This window comes from Spea bombifrons, chromosome 7 (assembly GCF_027358695.1).
Source record: "Spea bombifrons isolate aSpeBom1 chromosome 7, aSpeBom1.2.pri, whole genome shotgun sequence".
In the NCBI taxonomy this organism is placed as follows: domain Eukaryota; kingdom Metazoa; phylum Chordata; class Amphibia; order Anura; family Pelobatidae; genus Spea; species Spea bombifrons.
The window spans coordinates 9,950,680-9,970,115 of record NC_071093.1 but is presented as its reverse complement, the minus strand read 5'-3'; the positions used below and the strand labels follow the sequence as shown (position 1 = coordinate 9,970,115).

The 19,436-nt window shown below is 36.3% G+C and overlaps 1 protein-coding gene across 1 annotated transcript in view; it reads right to left on the bottom strand.

Annotated features, from left to right (window-relative positions):
* Window positions 1-6,020: 6,020 nt before the first annotated feature.
* The window catches only part of LOC128501687 (sodium channel protein type 2 subunit alpha-like), a 36,562-nt gene continuing 23,146 nt past the window's right edge, over window positions 6,021-19,436 (bottom strand). Inside the window, exons 15-27 of the mRNA XM_053471252.1 lie at window positions 19,161-19,340; window positions 18,225-18,581; window positions 17,348-17,827; window positions 14,077-14,206; window positions 12,767-12,921; window positions 12,086-12,259; window positions 11,650-11,772; window positions 11,012-11,293; window positions 10,686-10,742; window positions 9,548-9,689; window positions 8,906-9,006; window positions 7,859-8,129; window positions 6,021-7,425 (exon numbers count right to left, since the gene is read on the bottom strand). Coding sequence (XP_053327227.1) covers window positions 6,293-7,425; window positions 7,859-8,129; window positions 8,906-9,006; window positions 9,548-9,689; window positions 10,686-10,742; window positions 11,012-11,293; window positions 11,650-11,772; window positions 12,086-12,259; window positions 12,767-12,921; window positions 14,077-14,206; window positions 17,348-17,827; window positions 18,225-18,581; window positions 19,161-19,340 — 3,585 coding nt within the window. The 3' untranslated portion in view covers window positions 6,021-6,292. The remainder of the gene's footprint in view (window positions 7,426-7,858; window positions 8,130-8,905; window positions 9,007-9,547; window positions 9,690-10,685; window positions 10,743-11,011; window positions 11,294-11,649; window positions 11,773-12,085; window positions 12,260-12,766; window positions 12,922-14,076; window positions 14,207-17,347; window positions 17,828-18,224; window positions 18,582-19,160; window positions 19,341-19,436) is intronic.

Here is a 19,436-nt window from a genome sequence, read left to right as displayed (position 1 = left end):
AGTTATGAAGTAATCTAAAATTCTATAGCAGAATGCAAAGTTAGATAAAAAAAAAACACTAATGGACGTGGAAGCAGAAATCACAGCGTGACAATACTAATTTCACACAGCTTCCTATATTCATTTGGCTGCGGTCTGTACAAGCTAAGCAACCTCTTACTATCAAACCAGCTTAACAGCTGTATGACGGCTCATGAAAAGAAAGTATGTCTCACAGTAATATATAGATCGGTGGGTTTCTATGGAAACCTTCATTATACCATGAGTAGCAGGGGATAGTTCTTTCTTCTCGCCGATAAGTGCTTTTGCTTCCGGTGGAGTACTTTGGAAAATATCGTAGGTAATGCCCTACATTTAATGTTGTTGTTGTTTTTTTTTCTTTTGACTGTCAAATACAATTAATAATAAAATAGATTAATGATCACAATAAAAAAATTAGAGAGCTTCCAGTTAGTCCTACACAATTTAATGCTCATGTATAATGAAAGAAAAATTAAATTGCCTTTTTACATTGTATAAGCTGACTCTCATATGATTTAAGGCATTTGGAGCTAGCCACACCCACACATTTGGATAGCCACACCCATGTACATCACAAGCCCCGCCTGCTTGAGTCAAGCCAGATCCTGAAAGTTCACAGATATGTCTGGTAGACTAACAAGTGATTAAAATCATTAAGCTCATGCTATAAATTAAAATACTGGACATAGCAATAAGGACAGGGGTTGTGAACAGGTCAATAAAAGTAAATGCCGAAAAATATAATGTTTAGAGTCTTCATTTAGTAGATTACAGGGATGGTGGGGTGGAGGGGAATTGTACCCCCATGACGGTCCAAAATTGTACATAGGGCCAGTCTGACCTGGTCTAGGCTCAAAAAGCCCTTTGAGAACAACTTGCACCAGCCTTGGGTGGCAGGAATGCAGTGGGATCACGTAACAAGGTTACGTGACCCCACAGTAAAAGTAAGGCTGTTCATGCATTTTGCTAGCGACAAGGTGAGGTACGGGAGGAATGATGAAGGAAAAGAGAAAGGGAATGAGAGGGTAAGGGAGGTATGTATGTACATATGTATGTATGTTAGAATGAGAATGTATGTATAGGTGTGCTTGTGTGTCAACATGAATGTGTAAGAGTTTGCGAACATGAATGTATATGTGTTTGCATGAGCATGAATGTGTATGTGTGTGAGCATGAACGTGTACATGTAAGTGTGTGTGAGTGGAAGTGTGCGTGTCTGATGATATTTTAATTTGGGAGATAATTTATCAGAACAGCCAGGGAGCTGAGAGAATTGTAATTTTTGATCTTGAGGTGCAGAGCTGAAGGAAAGTTCATTCTTTAAGCCAGCTGCGTTGATGCAAGCTCTGTGATGAGTAGGGTGTGTTCGCTATATTATCCCTGGCATGACCGTTGCACACTGTGCCTTTTAGAACCTGATTTGCATCAAAAAGGGTAACCTAGATGTAAAATTTAATTTTAATAACTGTATCTGTATTCATGATCATTGTATCTTGTTTTACAGCACCATGCCTGATTTAATAGTGGAGATAATGTAACCGGTAAAAAGAAGCACACAACTGATGTGCTATAATTGCACAAGTTCACTGGTGCCATCTGGAGGCTATTTTATTATTTGCCAGCTTTAGTAATAATTTGTGTGTGTGTGTGTAGATAAATGAGGTGGGGAGAGATAAAAATACACATAAAAAGGAGACAAATAATAAGAAGCTGTTACCCAAGTGCCCAAAACTAACACACTATTTGTCGTAACCCTTTCTTTATATAAAAACTAGTGACCTTGTTAAAATATAAATACAGTTCTCTGGTGTCTTCTCATAAGTGCCAACTGTCACAAATATGCCAGGACAGTAATCGACAGAAAATATTTGCCTTGTTTATTGTTATCAACTAATCATGCACTGTGCAGATAAAAAAGGAAGGAGAAGAGGGTTCGGTGTGCATAACACACTGGGGTTTATTCACTAAAGGGAGAGTTAGTAGGAAAGTTTGTAGTAGAGTTACTGAAGTTACTAAAGAGTTTACATCTAGCTATTCTTTGTAAAGGGTCAGTACAGGCAAGTTTCTCCATCAAGACGAGCTGGTCTGGCCCTGCATTATGCATACGTCAATGGGTGAGGAGACACAGTTTAAGTCGGGAGCTGAAACAAAACTCTGCTGGAAACTTTCCTGTCTGCCCTCCCAATGAATAAACATAATGTGGATGGAGCATGACATCCCAATGGCACTTATTCATTGAAGGTGGAGTTGTGCGTGACAACACATAATTTCTGGTGTAGTGGCGTAAAACTCTGGTAAATATGCATTCTGTACGTTCTGCTGTATGTAAATGGAACATAAATTATTGTTCCCCTTTGAACAACATTTTTTAGTGTATGTTAAAGAATCCCCGCAAACAGTTACGTGTAGGCAGGAAAGTCAGAGGTTCTCCCAAAACTGCAACAGTCACTTTTTTTTTTAATTGTTTGCCGAAAAATGGTTAGATTTCTTTTATGTAATAGTTCTATTATTAACTGTATAAAACAGATACAAAACATTTTTTACTTATTTATTAAATAAAGAATAGTTAATCATCAGTCATGATGTCTTTTAACATTTTTGACAATGCCTTTCCATGAAATTACGCCTTCAAACATTCCTCTTAAAACAAACCTGTCCGTTCTTTGTCCATTTAAAATGTTGGAAGGTATGAAAGCCTTTTTTTGAACAGATAATATTTCCCTTCCTTTGGTTAATTGGTTTCTGATAGCTCTTAAATGCCAGCCTCATGGCACATTTTAATTAGTCTCTGTACCAGACAAGGCGTCTGTTCGCTTTAAATTGGATAAACTCCTAAATATGTGTACATCTGTGTGTATATAAATTATTGCATCACCCACTTACTCACGACCAGCTGTTGAATAATCTCCTAACTACAAACCCTGACAAATATCCATGAAATTTAACATTTTTTTCCATTCAATGTGGAATCATTGGTGGTACACAAATGTATCTAATTATTTGGTTACTTTAAACATCTCATATAAGATGCTCAATCCTCTGCTTATCCTTAATCGGTACTTTCTCCTCAACCTTCATCAGTTCTTTTTCATGAACTATAAAGACCTAAGCATAGCAGTGCTTGCATTGGTTCAGCAATAATAAGCCATAATTATTCCTGGGGACTTGCCCAAACAGAGTTCCCCTTCCTCTGGACGTGTGACAGAAAGTTAAATAAATCCCAGCATGCAATTAATTATTTACTGCATGGATACTTCCTGTCTGGAGCGGAAGAAGGGAGTGCTTCCTGTTACCTAGCGTGTGTCTGTCTCAAAGGGTCTATAAAAGTTGCTTGCTTTACAGGATGCCCTTTTGTGTACACAAACGCGAGTCGGTAGCCTCTATCAGTGAGAGCGCTTTGTTGGTATTGTAAGTGATGATATCTATTATGTTTGAGATGGTCACAACACACAAATGCTTGGGGTTTTTTTAATTAAATTGTAAACAGCTGAACTATTCTTAAATACAATTACAGCACAACACATAAGGCAGTAATCCATGTGCCTTTTATTAATTATAAATTGCACCTTTAAGCATATACAGAGTATTCCATCCCTGTTTTTTTAACATTGCAGTGATCTTTAGTTCGTTTCTGCTTGGCTTCCCTTCTTTATCTTTTCTGATATCCCAGGCATCATTCTGGGCGATTTTAACATTCCTCCTGACTCATCTAACAACATCACCAGCTTCAAATTCCTCTCCCTAACCTCTTCTTTTGGTCTTTCACAATGGTCTAATTCTAACGTTTTCTCGAGATCATGTTCATTCTAACCTTTTCTCCTACAATACCACTTACCAATGTTGCATTTTGACATTCTCCTCAAATCCACAGCCCGCTGCCGGATAATATCCTTGTCATCTCTTGATAGCATTGCCCTAATCTCCATACAATATCCCTGACAACTTAGGTGTCAACCATGGCATACTTAAAACACGAGCTTTCTCCAAAATTGCTGTTGCACTGCAGAAAATCCAAATCTAGTGAAGACTTCATTCACTATAAATTTACACTATGCACCTACAACTCTGCCCTCTCTCCTGCCTAGCATTTCTTATTCTCCACCCTCATATGCTCCCTTCCTTCTATCCCACAACACTCCTTTTTTCCACCTCCAACTCACTTCTCTGTCCCTCCACACCTCAATCCTCTCTCAATGCCCAAGACCTTGCCGTTGACTTCAAGATCTACAAGTCAGATGACAACTTTCTCTATGTTCTTTCCATGGACAAAAGCTCTCGTCCCTCTTCACCTCTTCTTTTGCACACTTACAAGTCTTCATTCTTGCTGCCCCACACTTCTGAAATTCGTTTCCCCCTAACCACTAGCTTTCACTCCCTCTCGATATTCATGTCAAAGCCCATTTCTTGGAAATCTAATGAACTGGGGCAAGAGGATGCCAGTGGTGGTTGTCCAGATGCCCAACCAGTTCAATTATATTAAAAAGACGCACACACTGTAACAATGTACTAATAACTGTAATAATAACAGAACAAAGCTCATTGATTGGCATAGTAAATCTTTTTCCAATTTATTAAATAAATCTGACGCATTGAAATAACACAGATATCTTAGCAGCCACTATAAATATTCCCTTTTTGAATTATATACAAAAGACTGAGAACAGAAGTACGCTTACATTGGTATCGGCTTTGAAAATCTTTAGTTTTAAGACATTTCCTTATATTTAGCAGTCATAGGATGCGTTTTACAATTTGTTTCTTTACCTGTATATTATGACCTAATGGGCATTTTCTTTAAACTGGTGTATAATATGGCTTCATATATGAAAATCCCTGGACTGCATATATAGTAGAATAAAGGCAAATTATATACAAGCACCTGCATTCACTTCAAGAACATTAAGATTATATTTTTTAATCAATACACCAAATAAAAAAGCGTTCCAGTGTACTTGCTATTCTTTGAAAGACATATTGCCCCAAGTTAAATAGCTCTAAACATTACTAGTGTTTTTTTTTTGTTAAAAATAATTGTCTCATTAGTTGCTGAAAACCGCTAACAATAATATTAGTAGAAGCATGGCAAAGAAAAGTGTCATTCATTTTCATTATAAATCGTTACATATGCATTCAGTATATTTTTTATACAGAAGAGCACTTTACACAGAAGCAAATCTGTTCATACAGAATATAGTTAAAAAAACATTTGGAATAACCAAAAACATTTCTTATATAGAGGCACATAAAAATTATCAGACAGGTTAACTGGTAATCCCATACAGCTATACAAAGCTTGGTTGTAGTGGTGTAGAGAACTGCGGTATGATTTATAAAATATCTTCATTAGGGTTTGTCTTGTTTTAAAAGGAAAAAGAATGGCGATGTGTCACCCAGCAGAATACATCAGTTTTCACTTTCAGTCCTTTTTTTTATATCTTAGGTTTGTGGCGTCAGCTTGGTTATTTAGTTCAACAGTTTGAATAAGCTAAGCTCTACTTAGCATGTACATTTCACATTTTGTATCACTGATCCATATGAGCATGGAATAGGTATTTTTTTTTTTTTTAAATCCAATCAAGCATGATTGTTGGAGATTATGGTCGTTGGTATTGCATTACAGAATATATCTTATGGGCATCATGTGGTATGATAAGGAGTGATTCCTGTTGGGGCATCTTAGGTGATAAAGCAGAGGTTAACACCATGTCTGATATGATAAACAAAGTGTGGCTTTGGTGAGTGTGGTTGTTAATATATACGCTGTTATATGCTCTGAAAAATAATTGGGGTCTTATAATCAGACCTCAACTAGGTCTGACTATGAGACTAAGATCCAGATTCTTTGCAGCGATGCAGGGGACCTGGATCCTCCTGTCTCCCCCCCAACTTACCGGTAGAGCTCTACACGCTGCCCGGACTAAGCATATGATAAACAAAGTGTGGCTTTGGTGAGTGTGGTTGTTAATATATAGCCATGTATTCATAAATTACGAGAGAGTAGGAATATGGCATGAATTCTCAGTAATTAAAGTAATACCCTCAGTAAGCTCATCAACCTGTCACAAAGGTAATGTTTGTATACAAAATGTCATTATTGTATGGTTTTATAGGCACTAAATACATCATCAATAATATAAGGTGTATTTGGCATTAGACCTTGAACTTGAGATCTGTTGACAATTAAAGATGCCTTTACAAATTGTAAACTATATATCATATATACAACGTCAGAGTACACTATTTTGTATGCCTCTTTCATAGTATTCATAGTCTATTTCTGTGTTGTCATATTTTCATTTTCTAAGCTGTCATGGCAAGGTGGTGAGGTTGACGAGGTGAATGAGTTTGATTTATCAGCAGGCAGGATTTCATTATATTTATTTAAATCTTCTTTTGTAACTTGATCACTAAAAGATTTACTGTTATTTTCTTTCAATACGGCTACAACATTTAACTTTTTTCGGATGGAGTAATGCCGGTAAGAACGTTGGATAACTAGAGCAGATAATTCCTCATGTTTTCTTCTTAAGGTGGTTGTGATAGGTTGATATGGAACTTTCGAAGGATTAGCAGCCATAAAACGTTCTTCCATTGGTTGACGAAGTGAATCTATCTCTCCTCCTTCACCCAAAACTCGCTTTGTAAAAGCAAAGAGAATGTCAAGGCAGTGAATTCTATCACCACTTACCATAGGGAGGTCCATTGCAATAAGCTTGAGGTTATTTGGTTTTGGTACACGAAGAGGTGGTTCCAGTGAGTCTGCAAAGTCAGACAACTTGTTGTATACAATAAACTGTGAAGCATCTGGGTCAAACTTTTCCCAAACTTCATAGAACATATCAAAGTCATCTTCCCCTAAAGGTTCTGCACTTTCTTCTGTAGCAACACTAAAGTTTTCCAAAATGACTGCAATATACATGTTTACAACAATAAGAAATGATATGATGATATAACTGACAAAAAAGAAAATCCCAAATGATGGATCTGCACAGTTCCCTTTACCAGAGCTTCCTGGGTGTTCAGCTTCTGGGTCACAGTCAGGTTTCTCACTGTTGAGAATTGGAGCCAACAAAGCATCCCACCCAGCAGATGTTGTAATTTGGAACAAGCAGATCATACTGTTGCCAAAAGTTTCAAAGTTGAACATATCATCGATTCCAGCTTCTTTCTTAACATAGCCAAATGTGTACATTCCAAAAATGGCGTAAATGAACATCACCAAGAAGAGCAGGAGACCAATATTGAATAAAGCAGGGAGCGACATCATCAACGCAAATAGCAGCGTACGAATTCCCTTTGCTCCTTTAATGAGACGCAAGATTCTTCCAATTCTAGCCAACCTGATAACTCTGAACAAGGTTGGTGAAACGAAATACCTTTCAATGAGGTCGGCTAGAAACATACCTGGAAAAAAATATTACACATGTAGTCATACACATAGTTTAATGCAGAATTATAACTTTTTGATCGTTTGATATAAAGCAACATATCATATCTGTTTTATCTTGCCTTACTATGATTTATTTTCAATTGTGTTAGAAAAGTGTCAGAGGATTGGTCATTGAAGGCCGATCACTACATAAAAACTACCAAAAATCTACATAGTTTGTACCCTCTTTCAGGGCCATATTTACCTTCTGCGCTGGCCTACCTACTTGCCAATCTTTATTGTTGAGCACCAGGATATGATGTCATAACCCGGCGCCCTGATTTTAAGGAAGCATGGTGCCTGGAGGAAATGAAATGTGGTGGCTTAGAAGCTTAGACGTGACCTATATAACTATATTTCATCACTTTCAATTTTTTTTACATTTGTTTAATAAAAAGTAAACATTACCTGTAATAGAAATGATGACTACCACTAAATCAAATATGTTCCAACCATTGGTAAAGTAGTAATACCGCAGAGCAATCAGTTTCAGGAGAAATTCACCAGTGAAAAACAAAATAAATATCATGTTGATCCAGTACAAGCTCCATCGTTTCTCTTCAGATTCCCCGTCTGATTCAATCATCATTGTTACCATATTAAGGCAGATAAGGATCATGATTACGATATCAAATCCTTGCTTGGTTACAATGTCAAAGACCATACCTTGAAACACATTCTGTAGGGGGAAAATAAACAGTTTTGGTACTTATACAGAGAATTTAGGGCAGATCTGTTACATGAGAAATGTGTTATTACCCACCAAAAATCTCAACAATTTTGTCAAAAATTCTCAGCGGACATGCCACCTAATATCGTCAGATAACTATTTCAGCGCTGGAAAATAGATTGAGTTCAGTGGCATAACTAGCGACCCCTTGTTCCTGTCTCTTCATAGCAGTTCAAAATTGTTTGCAAAGGGCCCTTCTGACCGTTACGGCACATGACCCCGCGGTGAAACTGAGTCTGTGTGAGAGCAGCCGGACAGAAAGCTGCAGGTGTGGGGAGGGGTAAGCGATTGTGTGTGTGTGTATAAGCATGGATGTGTAATTGTGTGTGTGTGAGCATGGACGTGTAATTGTGTGTGTGTGAGCATAGATGTGTAATTGTGTGTGTGTGTGTGAGCATGGACGTGAAATTGTGTGTGTGTGAGCATGGAACATTTTGAAAAATATTTCTTATTATTATTTCTTAACTAGAAGAACTGGTTATAATTTTATTGGTTCCCATAAGAGTGACAAGATAAATTGTCCCTAAAGAAACAAATCTTGACTGAAAACAGAAGCAAAAACACAGCTATAGATTTGCTGATTCCCCCTTAATTATCACTGGAATTAAAATATCTCTGTACATGAAAGGTTTGTGACCATGGGCATTGTTGGTCAGAGAGTGAAGCCATTGTGCTATTAGTTCATATTATTGAACCCCACTATTTATACATGATAATAGACTTACTGTAGGCCTAGGAATAGGTTTCTGTGGCTTTTTTGATCCCAGTTTTTTCATTGCATTGTAATACTTTTTTTGTTCTTCTGTCAAAAAAATATCTTGTCCCCCTAAGTAAAATATGAAATTGGGATTGGTTACAACACATATATGTAAATGCCAATTTTATAGAAATACATATCAACATATTACTAATAAAAAATGATTTTATTTAGTTACAAGTACCGTATTTATGGAAAGTGATGTTTTGACCTTATGTAGGCTAAACACTTATATGATCCAGGAAACCCAGTTTTAATTAAAACAAGAACATAAAGTTATACCTTAAGGTGAAGGCAGAATTATTTTTTTACAGATATTTATAGAGAAATGTTAGTTTTTGAGCCTTATGTCACATTTGTTAGTTTGAAGTGTTGTTATATTTGAAATTCTCCAAAAAGGTGATGCCGTTAAGATGTCATATTAATGATATTAAACAATATATATATTTTTACATTTGTTCTGAAAGACAGATGGTGACCATATGACACTGGAGAGGAGCTATGCATGTGCTATACCAATCTGTATAATCAGCTATTTTAAAAAATATATAGAATAGCTCATTAAATAAAAGTAACAATCCCACAGGATGAAGCAAAAAAAAAAAGTTACTTATCTTCTTTTTTTGTTGGTTGAAGTTATCAATGATGACACCAATGAAGAGATTTAAAGTGAAGAATGATCCAAAAATTATAAAAATGACAAAATATATATACATATAAAGATTGTATTCCTTGTCTGGTTGTTGATCCAGCTATGCAAAAACAAACAGATAAATCAGCATACTTTAAATATCAACATTCACTACTTGCCCTGCTGTATGAATAATAAATACAACAGGCAACTCAGATGTTTGGCTGGAACATCTGCTCATAGGGGGCCAACATCTACCCATTGTAATTTTATTAAACATGTGCAAAATGATGAGAATATTCGACACTTATTGTCCTAGGGTCTCTGGTGCCCAAGGCTACGTCTCCACAGAGATAAACCATAAGGAACCCCAAACTGCTTACATTCCTTATATCCTATACACTCATGTTAACTGAATAAATTATACATTTTGCACATGTTTAATAAAATTACAATTTGTGAAGGTATACGTAATGTCCACATTATATACTGCTTTCTGCATATGTAGAGACTCGTGGCATCTGCTGCTCTGTCCAAAGAATAACTGTTTACAGTAAGGACAATAAAATTATGGAATTCACTGCCTGAAGAGGTGGTGCTAACAAATACATTAGATGCCTTTAAAAGAGGCCTGGATACTTTTTTAATGAAGCAGAATATAGAGGGCTATGTATGATAGTATAGGAATTATTTAATGCTTGTTGATCCAAGCAGAAATCCTCCTCCTTTTGGAGCCAAGAACCAATAGGAAAAGGGTTGAGTTTGATGGATGCAAGTCTTTTCTCAACCTACTGTTTATATAAACATATTTATATATATATTATATATATATATATATATATATATATATATATATATATATATATATATAAAAAGCACTGTTTTGCGCTAAAGACTGACCTATGCTGCTATGTATATCTGAAGGTAGCACAAATCTGTTATTTCTCAAACAACTAAACATAACAAAAGGAGCATACCCTAAATCCCTGCACATTTATATTTAGCAGATTATGAGGTAGACCCATCTGAAAGTGAATAACTAGATGTTTGAAACGGATTTATACGCACAACAGAATATCAATAAATATCAATGCATGTGAAATAAGACTATACTCACCACTTCTTTCGAGTCAACAGCTGCATACATGATGCCTGTCCATCCTTTGAATGTTGCCTTTTGGGGGGGAAATAGAGAGTTAATATTTTCTATAGTTTTTAGCTGTAGTCTTTATTTAAAGAAAAACAAAACAGAAGTTTCTTTCTTGATTTCAAAGATTCTCCATTTGTAGATTAAAAGCATCTCTGTAAGTACACACAACACCTTTATTGATTGTAAGGGTATTTCTGATTAATTATCTCTTTATATCATTTATTTGAATGTATACAAGTAAGTACAAAATAATTTTAACCATCATGGATAACTATAGAAAAATGACTACTCACCACTTGGAGTAAAGCAAGATACCCTGCTCCAACATTATCAAAATTCACTTTCACGTTTTTCCACCGGGCACTTTTATTTTGGCTTTCCATCTCCGCGCACTGTGACTTGTTCGCAACTTCTTTAGCAGATATCATTGTACCGGTTGTCGTATTGACACAATGGAAGAATTTGCCAGCAAAGAGATTTACCCCCATTATACTGAATATTAGCCAAAAAATAAGGCAAACTAGAAGAACATTCATGATGGATGGAATTGCTCCAATTAGGGCATTTACAACCACCTAAATATGAAAGGAACATATCAGCAAAACACAAATTTCAATCAAATGTTTGTTTTATGTACCAAATGATTTTTGTTTTGTATATATATTTTTTTTTTTAGTGTTTAAAGATATGATTTGTTAACGCATCTTCATAGACAATTCCAGGGTTTACATTTATTTACTTCTATTGAAATTGTATCACGTGTTTTACCGCAACTAGGTTGTATCTAAAAGAACATTTAACAAGTGAATGTAATGACTGCTAATTTCTTAAATTTGTTCCAAGTGGCCCCTGCTTCCATATGGTTTAAGCCACTGATCACGTCATTTCCAGCCCATACACAATAGAAACATCATACTTCATGTCAACTTACCCTCATCCCTTCAAAACGTGAGAGGGCCCTCAGAGGCCTCAATGCCCTAAGTGTCTTAAGGGACTTTATAGCCCCTAATTCTGAGTAGCCAAAGGCACTGGCTACAAGGTTGATCAAAGAAATCTAGAAAACAAAAAAATAATTTTCAATCAGCCTTAAAAATTCCCATAGCATTGTATTTTCTATGGTTAATAGCTTTTTTGTGTTGCTTTGTCAATTATGTATACTTTTCAGATTTTTGAATCCAGAGTCAAAATATACATTGTTAGGTTTGAAATATAAATGAGTGTACCGTGCACCTAGCATTATTGTATCAAAGTCAACGCAGTGACATACAAACTATCTAATACATCATCAATGACTTCATGCTTGCTTTTGCTATTTTTCTGGATAACTGTTGAAGTAACTAGAAGGGAAGGAATTCAGAAATACTTACACTCACGATCAAGAAATCAAGCCAGCACCAGGCATTAGTGAAATACTTTGCAAATCCATAGGCCACCCATTTCAGAATCATTTCTATGAAGAAGACATATGTAAAGACCTTGTCTGCATATTCCAGAATGGTTTTGACATTCTTGTGTTTGTCAATATAAATGTCTTCAAAGGCCTGCAAGCAAAGTATTTCTAATTATTATAGAGTATAGTGTCCTGATTTCTGCAGGACAGCGCTGATTTCCCAACTGGGAAGATCTGCTGATCTCCCCTGACCAGCCCAGGAAGCTGTAAAATCAATGCAGACACCCCCATTGCAGTTTCCACAGGGCCACCTTGCAACGATCTACATCTAAGCACTGGGACGTGGCTCCTCAGGTAAATTAGGTAGATAGTCCTGTCCTAGCCATGCCCCCTCCAGGCTCTGGCCACACCTTCAGGGCAATGATCCCACCCATCCCTGCATCTAGCCCTGCCCCCAGCACAGGTAGACACCTGAAATGTTGGGGAAAGACAAAATCCATATGAAATGTTGTTATTCACAATTTTAGGAAGAAATTTCTAAAAGTAACCTTGCATCCTAAGGTTAATACATCAATTGTTTATCCAAATAACAATAAAAAACCCATGCCTTTTTACTTTATTAAGTTTTTAGTTGAATGCTGTTATGTATGATAATTACCAGGGCTCCACTGCTCAGGAGTATCATAAGGATAATAAATGATTCAAACCAGCTATGCTCAACTATTTTGTAGCAGGTTTTCCGAAGATTCCACCAATCTTTGCCTTTTCCATCCTCAATATTGACCTTGCAACATGCAACCCGATTGACACAACCTATGAAACAGGGGATTCAGGATTACAGTTATCTGTAATGTAGATCATCGTCATAAATTGTAGACTGGGATTAATGTAATATGCATTCTTCAAAATTAAGAAATAAAACATACCTAACCAAGAAGGTACAGCCCAGTTGCTGCAGCTGCCCTCCAACTCCAGTGGTCTGGCATTTCTTGCCACCTATTGGCTGCTTGAAGCAGCCAATCAGTGACACCAAAGAGTTCCCATTGAAATCTAACAAAATTTGGCACAATTGGGGCTCTTAACTAATTTGCAAGTGTATGTGACTTGGCAGTATATGTTATTTTACAGCAGCAGCAGTCCACAACTTCAACCAAAGATCAACTTAACGTTACGTTGCAGATATTTAGTGTGCATCTGTTAACTGGGGGCACCAACTATGTTTAGTTCAGATTGCCAGGCAGGCAAATGAGGCATGCAAATGGCACAAAACATGACATGATCATTTGTATCACTTTCTTTTATTAGTTTGCATGCCATCGCTACAAATACCCAACCTCATGCAAATTATAGTTTATACACCAACTTGGCTTTCCTTTTCCTTAACTATTTACATCTTTGCTAGCATTCCAAACAGTCAAAGATGGAATTTATTTTCCGGGACAGGGTCAGTCTTAGTTACATCCTGAATCATGGGAGTGCTGGGCAGCGGTGCACTCTTCCTAAAGACATAAGAGTTCTGAATGTTTTGAATTGAGTGAGTTTAAGTGAATTATCAAGAACTTCCTTAGGCCCTGGTCAACGGTGAGTATTCAGTTATCATGGGTACATTACAGTGTATATAGAGATCTATTACATATTGTAATCATGCGGCAGAAATTACCATTCCAATGGAGGATCTCCCCAACCAGCCCATTATTCCCACTGCATACAAAGTGGGATAGCACCTGAAAACCAAGACTGTCCTAGGAAAAATGGGGGGGTTTGAAGGTATATCTAAACATAAACCAGTCGATATATAAAAATGAATGTATGCATGTTTATTACATCTTTCAATATCTCATCTGTTCCTAAATATATTAAAAATAAATATTGCTACGGCTTTATGATTCCTGTATACAGTCCAACAATATGTTTTGTGCATTTTAATGGCTTAGTAAAAGTTTTACTCAAAGAAAGTATCAAACGTACCATCTGGAAAACATGGTTCAGGTTCAAGCCCAGGTTCAAAGCCATAGTCCAAGTACACACTTTCTCCTACAGAGCCTGGTGCCCTTAGGTTAATTGTGCTGCCCTCTGATGAACTGGACAGCGTTCTCCTCTGCAAACAAACCCAACAATCATATGATGAATATCTGAATACGTTACACTGGTAGACTTGGGGTGCCAAGTGAATTTTGAAAAAAAATTGTTAAAGTGTATTAAAGGGAAAACAATTTTTACAAATTGAGCCACAAAAGGCTTTCAAAAGGAAAACTGAGAGCAGACACGTTATTATATCTATGTCTTCTTGTTTAGGAGAGAAAATTATTACAATACATAACCTAATGGTTATTAATAGACCGGCATCACCAAAAGAATTTAATAAGATCAATGGAATTCATTGTCATTCATAAGACTCCTGCTATATCTTGACTAGCAGCAGAAAACTAGTTATCTATATACAGTATCTCCCACACTCCTTTATAAACACCATAAGAAAAACAGAAAGGTTTGATATTGTCGGAAATGGGTTATATGTTGGTTATTTTCCCCAAAATATATCCCATTTTTCGACAGATATCATTTAATGTCCTTTGGGTTTAGTCACTAAGAAGATAATCAACAGATCCAGTTCTTGGTGATGCAGGAAATAACAATGGAGATGAGTTATACCTGCTATACTGTAAGCTGCAACCCTCTATGTAAATAAAAGTAACTAAACACAGTGACACTAATTCACAAAAACCAAATTAATAACAACAAACTTCAACCTAATCGTGACCAAAATACTAGCATACTTCCAGGATCTTTTCGCTAAGAGATCCTCTCCGTTCATCTTTCCATTGTATATACATATTACTGTATATTTCATATTATCTAGATTTAATTCTTGATCTCCTCATTCCCAGTTGACAATTGTACTCATCAGCCTCACTTGACTGTCTTGATGTTTAAACTGACTCTCTCCGCATCTCACATCCAGTCCCTCGTAGATCACTTATAATTTAAATGCTAATTTAACCTCTAATTAAATCCTGTTAGAATTACTGGAATTCCATTCCATACTACACTTTCAGCACTCCAAACGATTCCAAAAGCCTGGGCCAGACCGGTCTTCCTATACCATCACTGTTTATTGATGGCCCCACGATATTAGTCCCTCAACTGGTTCCCAATGTCTCCACAACTTTTATCTCAACTTTCATCCACACTCAGTTCTCATCACTTTAACCCACTCTAGTATCCAGGTATGCTTTAGAATACCTTGTTTTGTCCTATTATTTCTCGCTCTAAATACTCACTAAAACATACAATACCAAAAACCAAACCAACAGCCTATCCTCTGCATTCCCCTCAGCTTTATTATCTCCTGGACCTCTGACTGTAATGTCGTACCTAGTTCCAGTACCAATAACCGTTTTATTATAACCAGTAACCCATAATAAATGGTTATTTCACATATTGATTGTAACAAAGAAACATCGAACAAAACTAAATTTTCACCTGTGAAAACAAAATGTATTTTGTTTAAAAGACTAGGAAGCTAAGATATGATGCAGATGCAGTTACATTCAGAGTTTCATGATGTAGCAGTCGAGAGGACTAAATAAAAAGACATGTTAGAATTTAAGCTTTTAGTTAAATACAGGCAGACCTTATAATTACTATAACATTAATGGAATCATGATTTCATGCAAATAGAGACCATTCATAATTTTTTTTCCAAATATAAACTTTATAATTTAAACTAACCCTATGAGTTTGTGATTTCTTCAGAAAATTTTCCTTTTATTTATATTTTCTTTCTTTTATTTAATGTTTATTTCTATTTTCAGTCCAGTTACTATTATCATTCATTTTTTTTTTTTATTGTAAGAAATTTTGCTTGAAAATTGATGAATGTCCCTTTTGCATTTTCACCTTGCAGGCATTGCAATAAGTACGAGTGCATTGCTTACTGGTATCATCTGGCATGCACTTTGGTATCATTGAAGTATGGTGGCGGTCAAAAATATACACTTACCACATACAACAAGTATACAGCAGCATCAACAAAAATGTTGATGAAATACATGATTCGAAATACATGATTCTTAATGCATCATGCTTGTGTACGAAATTCGGAGAGTGGCAATGGCCAACCCTGTGATGCGAAATATTAGGCAGGGATGGGGATTGCCAGTCTTGCCTGATCATGCTATGGTAACAGTTGTGCATATAACTGTTTTTTTTTTTTTAAATAAAATTATTATTATTATTATTATTATTATTCGTGTTGCAATGAATGGAAAAGGTCATAGCTGAGTAGCATGCGGTCTGGTTGGTAAAACAACCATATATTACTTGTGGAGACACCAGAGCTGCACTCCTGACACCTTCAACCCTGTGAGAAGTGAGAAGGGGAAGCAATAAACATCAAAATAAAGCACTCTTCGCTAGAATATGTTGATATGAACATTTCTCAAATAAACACAAAAAAATATGTAGTTACTTAACCAATATTCCATTTTTCCATGCATTTATTATTTCATTACAAATAGTATACATCGTTGCTTTTCTAATATTTTGCCAGTGTTCAACATTTTTTGGATATCCATTTCTGAATGCATTGGTTTTCATGTATCCCAAAATGTATTTTTCTGATTTTTTTTTTTTTTTATTCCCTAGCATCTCGCAAAGCCTTAGTCACTCTACTGTTCACATTCTGAGCTTGGTGTTGTAAATCACATTCATTTAATACAAGTTTCTGTGATATGTTGCCTCCCCTATTCATTATATTATGTATTTTTTTTTCTGTGTTCACTTTTTAAGAAGATAGAAGGAATTTCTTGTTTTTATACACTGGCAAAATAATATGCAGTGTGAATTGTCTTGGTCGTAAAAGTAATACATTCGAGATGAGTGAACCGTCTAATGCCACATAACTTGCTCTACAAACGAGTGGTTTGACTCAGGATACCTATTTCAACCGGTGAAAAGGGATCAATTATACTCTTCTATTGAGTTTCACATAAATTAGCATTTTAATTAATTTAGAAAAATTTTTGATGTTGCCATAGAAGGTTTTTGCTTTCTAAAGCAGAAGGTTCCATCACCTCTACATTCTAGTTTACATGAAGACTGTTCTTCATGTCCTTGCTTAAGGACAATGGGCGGTCCCTAAACCCATTGAAAACAATGCATTTTGAGCCCGTACATGTACGGGCTTTGTCATTAAGGGGTTAAATGAGCATGAGTTTATCATTGACCTAGAACCTACCCCTTTATTTCCCTCCTGATCAGATACGCTGCTGATGTCTTCTGTGTTAAGAATTTCACAATCTGACTCTCCAACAGCTATAGGCACAGTCACAGCAAGGCACAGTTTGTTGATATTCTTGTATCCTTTCTCGTCGGCAACATCTTTTTCCACGCCGCTCCCTATGCCACTTGTCGTGACATTGCCATCCCTTAAATAATCTTGTTCTTTGATCATTTCAATAATAGTGCTGTTGAAGCCACAATCATTTTTCATTCCTCTGAATTCATTCAATTGCTTTGCTCCGTCTGGGTTGTTTTTATTTTTTTTTATGAATGATTTTGGAAAAAATTCACACAAACATTTTCGCACATACTTCACCCCTCTGTGTATTCTGCCCACTGCAATCTGAAGATTATTCATTTCACTGTCATCGTCTGTGGCACAAAGATTGTCTGAGCTAAACGAGCTTAAAAGTAAAGCCAGAAACAAATTAAGGACCTAGGGAGAAAATAGAAATAATCGTAATGTAAAAATAATTATATTATACCGAAAGCATGAGATGAATTATAAACATTGGCTAGTTTCAGTAAAAAAAAAAAGGCCTTCTCGTTCAACATCAGTCTCTGACCTCACAAATGCTGTACTGGATGAATGGGCGAAAATTCCCACAGAAACTCTCCACAATCTTGTGGAAAGCCTTCCCAGAAGAGTGGAAGCTGCTATAGCTGCAAAGGAGGGGACCAACTACAACAATATTAATGTCTATGTATTTAGGTGTCCCAATAATATTTCCATATAGTGTATACTTTAAAGCTGGCATTCCATTTTAGAATTTGAATTTCCACATACCAGAACAGACAATAATTTCTATTATTTAATATAATAATATACTTACTACTAGGTTTCCTATCACCATCACCAGTATAAACACAACAAGGCACATAGCTTGTCCTGCAACCTCCATGCAGTCCCACATGGTCTCGATCCATTCTCCGCATAGCACCCGGAACACAATGAGGAAGGAGTGGAAGAAGTCATTCATATGCCAGCGAGGAAGTTCACAAGTTTGACTGATTTTACAGACACATTCCTTGTAATTTTTACCGAACAGCTGCATCCCGACCACGGCAAAAATAAAAACAATGATTGCCAACACTAAGGTCAAGTTTCCCAAAGCTCCCACGGAGTTACCGATGATCTTGATCAGCATGTTCAAAGTAGGCCAGGATTTTGCCAGCTTAAAAACGCGAAGCTAAATGTAAACATAAGAAAGGTATTAGATAATTTAAAAAGTATATGTTTTCCCAATAGATTATTATTGAACAATAGTTCATGCGACATTGGCAACTGAAGTGCTCTTATAATCTTCCATTTACATACTGGCACAAAAGCTGCAAACTGTGGCACATTTTTGACAATATATAGCCTCATGTAACAGGCACCTGACATCATTGTCTGCCAATGGCAGCCGACATCCCAAATGGCGGACAGGTATTGCAGAAAAGCCATCAAATCACGTACATTTTCGGCAATATGTGGCTTCACGTTGGGATGTCTGATCAAAGGTTGTCACCTCGCTGCTGGCTGAGAGAGACAACACTGGAGCTCTATGAAGACTGAGGAAAAGCTGAGTTTTCCAAATCTACTCCCCACACAGCTATATCCTCCACCCTGCTCCCCAAAAAACCCCATGGGGGTTCCTCTTTAAAAAACACAACAGAAGTAAAAAGGTCTCAAAATATTTTAGCAACATTTTACAGGAAAAACAGATATATTGTTACAATGGTCTCTGTGTCTCTCCATATATATATATAATCTTAGTAGTCTTTACCAGTCTGAAGGATCGAAGGATCGAGAACCCTCCTGTTTTTTTGTCAGGAAACAGAAATTCTATTAAACTTAAGCACACAATGAGGCAATCAAATATATTCCAGCCCTTCTGAAAATAATAGTATGGATCCAACGCGATCAGTTTGAAAACCATTTCCGCCGCAAAAATCCCAGTGAAAACCTGAAATCATAATATTAGTTACTTGCATAATTAATAATAAAGTTAGTTATGTTATTCCGTTACATAACTTGTAAATATGTTGCAATACAATGGAAT